Below are 7,251 nucleotides of genomic sequence, written 5' to 3' on the forward strand. Positions count from 1 at the left end.
GAAGTTGGCTTTACAGTGAGCCATCAAATGAGGAAAAAATTCTAAGTCAGAATGAGACGTTATTACCGACTAACCATGAACTGGATAATTTACACACATAAAATTTAAATTAGGCCAAATTTGATTATATAAGTTTAGGTTCTTGATAAGGATAGCTGTGAAAGGCTGTTTAGGATTCTAGTGAGCCTGAATTTGAGAACAAATGTCTATATATAAGATTTGTAATCAGTGTGCGTGTGACTAGTCTCTGATCAGTTCTCAGTATTCAGGAGTTAGTGAATTCCACTCATGAATCATCTGGGGCAACAGTGGTGCTGGAGAGAGAGCCGTGGGCTCCTAGCTGTGTAACCGAGGTGCCCACCTATGCAGTTCAGCACATTTCCTTACAATGTCTTGAACTTCAGTTGTCAAGTTGGGTAGGAGAGCGTGTTTGGATCCAAGCCGCCCAGATGGTGTAGGTGACGGTGCTGGAAGGTAGTGATCACCTAAACCCTCGAAGCTAGAGCTCTGGGCTCCTTGCCTTGGGCCACCTGGGGTCCATTGGTTCTTCCCGCAAGCTGTGCAAACATTACCGTTTTCTATGTCTTTAGTGATGGGAAATGGTTGAGAAATGCTGACTTAAATGACCACTAACTTCCTTTCTCCCTCTGATGATCTCTGATACCCTAATTCCTTCACTTGCCCGTTGTTCCACTTTGGCTATATTTGTGGCTATATTTGTTTGTATGGGGGCAGAGAACAGAAATGCCTGGAAATACAAGTCATACCTTGTCACAGCAGAGCAAATTAAACAAGTGATTTAATAGAGTGCTTGAACCGTTTGTGTTAATAGTTTCCCATTTTCAGACTCTCCAAAATCCATTCACATACTTACATGCAAATATCTAGGAGAGGATAATTATGGAAAACTGTCTTTGTAGTTGATGATATTTCATTTCTCTCTTAAGCATATATTTTTTTTTGAGAGAGACAGTGTGTGGGAGAGCAGGGGAGGGGCAGAGAGAGGGGGAGAGCACTAGCAGGAGAGAGGGGCAGAGGGAGAGCGAGAGAGAGAGAGAGAGAATGAATATCAAGCAGGCTCCATGCTCAGTGCAGAGCCTGATGTCGGGCTCGATCCCACAACCCTGGGATCATGACCTGAGTCAAAATCAAGATTCCCATGCTCAGCCAGCTGGGCCACCCAGATGTGCCTTAAGCATATGATTCTAAATTGCCTTTTCAACATTCCTACAGATTGAAAACAAGCTGACCTTTCGGAATCTAATGCAGTGGACCGATCCGAGAAAAATGAGCTCTCAGCATGTCGAGGTGTTTCTCCCTCGGTTCAAGATAGAGAAGAATTATGAAATCAAGCATCATTTAAGAGCCCTGGGGCTGAAGGACATCTTTGATGAATCCAGAGCTGATCTCTCCGGTGTAGCTGCTGGAGGTCGTCTGTATGTGTCCAAAATGATGCACAAGTCATACATAGAGGTTGCTGAGGAGGGCACGGAGGCGGCCGCCGCCACAGGGAATAACATAGTAGAAAAGCAGCTCCCTGAGTCCAGGGTGTTCAGAGCTGATCACCCGTTCCTCTTTGTCATCAGGAAGGATGACATCATCTTGTTTAGCGGCAAAGTCTCTTGCCCTTGAAAATCCAGTTGGTTTCTATGACAGTAGTTTCCTGCAACATCAAGGAACCACCACAAGGGAATAGATTTGAGTGTGACGGAAGCACATGGTGTTTCCCTTGCATTTGCTTCCTTCTAATATTGGTCAGGCAGATGATTTGGGTGTCTTGACCCTTCGCAGACACCTGGTTGCTTGTCCTGATCCCACTTTAGCCTTTCTACTACCGTGTGCCTCGCCCATTTCTAAGTTCACTCTCTTTTTACCCCCACTCATTCCCGCCATTCTCCCCTGCAGCCCCTTGCACCCAGAGCTGGGCCCCGTCTGGGAATTGTGGAGTTGCTCTGCTGGCAGTGACGATGCAGAAGCGGCCCTCGGATCTTGTCTGAAACTCTGTAGTTATCCCAGTTACTGGATATGGATATCCCAGCTACTCCGGTTTCATGGTTAACGAGCTCGGAAGGAAGCCCGGCTACTGAACCTGGGTGTGAGGGATAACCTTTCCTTGCCGACCTAAGAAGACAGTAGAGCTTACTTTCACACATCTGATTTGAAATCAGTGTCTAATTTAGATGCTAAAAACTATAGATTTGGGATTAGGGGACAACGAAAATATTTCGTCAATAACTTCAAGTTGATGTCTTTCGGTCTTTCCTTGATACAGACTTTTTTTTTCCTTGATAGAGACTTAATATGTACATAGTTTTTCAAATATTAAATATCTTTTCACCACTGCCATTTGTTATTTACAGTAGATATCTCATGTGCTGTGTAGTTTACAAGTTTTTCCTCTTATTTATCAGAATAAATAAATACAACAGAGCTGGACAGTGTGATTGTTCTCCTCTAACCAATGGTGAGACTACCAGCACTTTCTTTATCTGGTAGGCCAAGCAAACAAGCAACAAGCGGAAAGAATGCTTTTTAAGTATAAATCTGATTTGGTTCAATGTTGCTAATTTATTACACATGAAAGTTACTTTTACAGACACATAGGCTGATAAGGTATTTTAAATACTAAGATTTAAGTTCATTAGGAAAAGGATTTGCGTATGTGAATATTTATAATAAGACATAAGTAACTTTACAAAACAGATCAAAAATAAGTTGAGAATGAGTAGACCAAGCTGAACTCATTTAGAATTTTATAAACAGGAACAGCCTATTGACTTATGTTTTTATCACAGAAGACTTTCACCTGAATAGAAACTAAATAAATCTGGATAGTCTATAGCATGGCATTGTGGTGCATAAAACTAGCCCTGGCAGCTATTTGATTTTCAACCATTATTTTGGAGTCCGTGAATACAGCACGAATGAGTTAATGTGACATGATTTGACAGATGTAGAAAAACCTCCGACCGAATAATCACTAACCTGCCACACCTGAAATAACTATTGTGTCTTTAAGAGATATTTATGGTGGGGGGTGGGGGGAGTGAAATTAACTGGTATGCATCGGTATCTTTTTTTTTCAGGAACTAATTTTTCTGATTAACCCCATTCCCACCTATTGCCATTCAAAAATGACATACTTCTAGATTCTGCTCTTAGATGATAAAGATACAGGATGAGGGTACAGGAGCATGAGTGGTGACGGCAGCCATAATGTTCAGAAGCATGGACGCTCCTCTCTGCGGATAGCATTTTCTGTGGGACTCACAGCTACTGAGGTTTGAAGCAAGCATCAGGAAGACTTTGGTCAGGTCTGTAAGGAGATAGTTTGGAAAAACTCGTAGAAGCTTGCCCTACAATTTCGGTTGGTTGGTCCTGCCCACATGGCCACCTCATGGTTAAGGACCCTAGCTCACGCAGAGAAGGTCTACCTTGTCTAGTCATGATCTAGGCTTAGTTTGGTGTTACTTTCACAAGTCTGTAACTGTTGTCAGTACACCCCTGGCTCAGTGACAGCAAAGGTAACAGCTGTTGAATTTTGTGTTAGCATTGAACTTCATGCTTCTTGAGGCAGGAGCCATGCCTGATTTGTTTCTATAACCAACACCTCTAGAACAATGCTTAATGTATAACAGGCACTCATTGTGTCTTTAAAATAAGTGTAGTTGTGAGTCCCAAGGGTGTGATTTGAGACGGAAATGAGACCTCAGGGACCACTTTGGTCTAAGATCAAGTCATTGATCTTGTAATTGATTTCTTTTTATACAAAGACTACTTTTTATCTTTTAGGGTCATATTTTTTTTTCAGTCTGCTTATTTAACCATAAGTATTTCCAAATCTCTTCTTCACTTACTCAAAATTCTCTCTCTGTATGATCCCATCTAAACACGTGGCTTCCGTAATAGCTGATGACACCTGTCTCTATGTGTAACTTCATCCAAATTCACTACTGCCTCCTGAAATGTCCACCTGAATTTCCTAGAGTAAAACTAAACATGTCTCAGCTAAAACACATCACCATTCTCCACATGATCTTCTTGGGGGCCCACATTTAGTTAAGGACAAATGTTTTCTAAAACTCCAAGCTCAAAACATCAAGATTATCTTTGTGTATTCCTTCTTTTTCACACTGGAACTGTTCGCTGGTCTTACTACTAAAATGTCTCTTGAATTTATCTCTTCTTCTTCCTTCCCATGAGCACTGCTTGAGTTTAGGCAAATTCAAACTACTTCTGTAGTTTGTTGCTTATCTTTTCTTCCTGCTTCTTGTGAGTTGTATTTCCCTTTCACTCTTAAGCCCAAAGTTGTGAAGATTTCTGTTTCCTTCTTAAGAACAAAATTTTAATGTTTATTTATTTTTGAGAGAGAGAGAGAGAGAGAGAGAGAGAGAGAGAGAGAGAATGAGCGGGGGAGGGGCAGAGAGACAGGGAGTCACAGAATCCAAAGCAGGCTCCAGACTCTGACCTGTCAGCACAGAGCCCAATGCAGGGCTCAAACCCATGAACCTCAAGATCATGACCTGAGCCAAAGTTGGACCCTTAACTGACTGAGCCACCCAGGTGCCCCAGAGATTTCTGTTTTCATCCGGAGATGCCAGTTATCTTCCTGAAACACAGATGGGAAGAAGCCAGTGTCTTATAAAAGACTTGATTCCTCTTTACCACCTAAAGACAGAGTCTAAACTCCTGCATGGCACTGCAGGCCTTCCCCAATTTTCCTTATCCTCCTCTTTACCTCGTTTAGCCACTTAGCCACTCTCCGACAAGACTCTGAACTCAACACACCTTGGACTAATTGAAAACCAAATCCAATATTTCATATTGTTCAACCTGTCCCTTCTGAGTGACATACTCTCCCCATCTTCGCTTAATATCCATCCAATTGTTCAAACATCTGACCATGTTCATATTCCCTGGGGAGATCTCTATTCGAGTAGACCCACAAAACACATCGTGCCTCCTTTTACGAGAGCTACGCTCACATTTCTTGCTATGTTCTGTTAGTGGGTGTGTGTGTGCGCATGTGGCTAGGTTATAAGCTCTTTAAAGGCAGGGTATGGCATATGGTTGGTATGGTGAGTGTCCCTTCCTCATCTCAAATCAATAGGTCCTCTAAAGGACCCAAGAAAAAAAACTCGGACAGTGTGGTATAGATGGAGGCTCTGGCCAGATAGTGGGGACCCTTGCCAGCACCTTGTCAGTGCCTCCTTGAGGGCGTGCTGCGCGAGTCAGGTGCCAAAGCCAATCTAAAGGCAAGCTCTCAAAGGTGGGTGAGAGCACTGTTGGATCTTCTATGTTTGCAGGAACGGGAAGAAGCTGTTTTCCACCCATTCTTCAATGAAGAGGAAGAGCAACATTGTCGTCGTCCTTACCCACCGTCACTGCTTCATCATTTCCAAAATGTTTTCGCGGACCCCATCTCGATTCTGCTTACAGTCCTGTAAGGTGGAACCTATTATGATTCTTAATGTTATTTATTTTTATTTCATCAGGAAAATTGGGGTCAGAGAAGCTGGGCAATTGCCTGACATCACGTGTGCTCTTTCCATCGTAACACGCTGCCTCGGACGTCCTTCCGAATCTCACTTGCACCTTGGTTCTGCTCAGGATCCTCCCATCTCATGCTCCAACACCTCACATGGCTCACTCCTTCTTTGGCATGCCTACCGACTGACACCACGTGTCTCGGATGACCTCAGGCTTTCCTAAAACACCGCACCTCTTATAAATTTGGGCAAATCCAAAATTACATGACTCTGTGTTCTTATATTTGGGCCATTTACACTTTTATGATTTAGGTGATTAACTTGACTCTGTATCATTTGTCTTAGTAATACACTTTTTGAGAGTCTATATAGGAATTATAATGATATTACAGACTCTTCCAATCGTAAACCCTCCTAAGTATTAACTCTCTGAGACAAGAGACAATTATCTTCTGCTTGCTTTGTAATTTCTCTTCTGCACGTTCAACACCCCTTCACTGACTGACAGGTTCTAGTCATCAACAAACAAAGCCAGCATATGTGTCTGTAATCTGGTTATCATTTGACACTAACATTGCATTTCTGTCCTGACCGACAAACCTAGAATTTGTAAAGAGCCATGACTAGAACAGCCTTCATAAGCTTAATCTTCCCTATAGATGCCAGCAGCACCTTGAAGAAGAGAAAGCCACAGTGAGTTTACCTCCAAGTGGTAAATGTCGGCTGTTAGAACTTAATTGTGTTATGAGACATTTCTCTGATATTCTCTGTACTTCTTCTTTCTTGCCTGTGGCACGGCAAACCAAAAACAAGAATGCCATTGTACTTGAAACTTGAAAGTCATTTAGTGAAACTAAGGTGACTAATCTTTTCTAAATATTAAGTTTTATGATTGGCTTGTAATTTGAATGATGAAAAATAATGTGCTTGGGTATACTCAGTGTGTTAGGAGGGAGAGAAAAGGGAGCAGAATGGAAAGAGAGTGTGGAGGGAAGAGAAGACAGAAATACTTTCTAGATATTTTTAAAACATTTCATTTTTAAATGTAAAATTTCTCTCCAAGTGTGTCTCTTCAGAAAGGACTTGTCGACGCTGCTATGAGTTTGAGTCTTAGGCTGGACAGAACTATCACAATTTTTGCAAACCATAGCAGTGTGATGAGTTCTGTGAATGAGGCAGAGATGCTGTGAAAGTGTGCGGCAGGGGCTTCTCAACCAGCCTTTGTAGAACAGGAGGGCTTCCTGGAGGAAGGAACCTTGTAGCTCAAACCAGAAGGAGGAGTAGGTAAAGGGACAAGGAGGAGAGGGGAGGAGGGGTCCAGTAGAGGCGCCAGAATGTTTAAGGCCCACCAGCGAAAGACCCTGGGCTCCTCTGATCACTGCAGGGGTGACCGCGGAATGTGAGGGCAGAGGGCTGTGAAAAGTAGACTGGTAGGAGCTGGAGCAGGGCCCCGGGCACTACTATGTGGGGTTTGCCTTATTCAAAGTTTGGTGCAAAGGCAGGAAGGGCTTCAAGGAGGAGAGCGACGGCTGTCAAGTCTGCATTTTGAATGATTGTGTTTGCTGCGTGGACGCTGATATGGTGCTACAAGACTGTTAGCAGGGAGAAGTGGGAAGTGGTCCAGCTGGGAGGCAATGATGGTCTGGACCAGAATGCAGGTCTTAAGGGTAGTCAGGTGACAGGTGTCGTACATAGCCTTTGGTTGAATGAATATGGGGTCAGGACTTCATGACTGAGCGAATTTGGGGGCAAAAGATAAGGA

The 7,251-nt window shown here is 43.1% G+C and overlaps 1 protein-coding gene across 2 annotated transcripts in view; it reads left to right on the forward strand.

Moving 5' to 3' along the window:
* The window catches only part of SERPINB7 (serpin family B member 7), a 50,231-nt gene extending 47,801 nt beyond the window's left edge, over window positions 1-2,430 (forward strand). For both annotated transcript variants that reach the window (XM_053902816.1, XM_019463821.2), the window contains exon 8: window positions 1,234-2,430. In XM_053902816.1, the coding sequence (XP_053758791.1) occupies window positions 1,234-1,632 (399 nt within the window). In that variant the 3' untranslated portion in view covers window positions 1,633-2,430. The remainder of the gene's footprint in view (window positions 1-1,233) is intronic.
* Window positions 2,431-7,251: the final 4,821 nt, after the last annotated feature.

Source organism: Panthera pardus, unplaced genomic scaffold (assembly GCF_024362965.1).
Source record: "Panthera pardus isolate Hobbes unplaced genomic scaffold, ASM2436296v1 HiC_scaffold_15, whole genome shotgun sequence".
Lineage (NCBI taxonomy): Eukaryota > Metazoa > Chordata > Mammalia > Carnivora > Felidae > Panthera > Panthera pardus.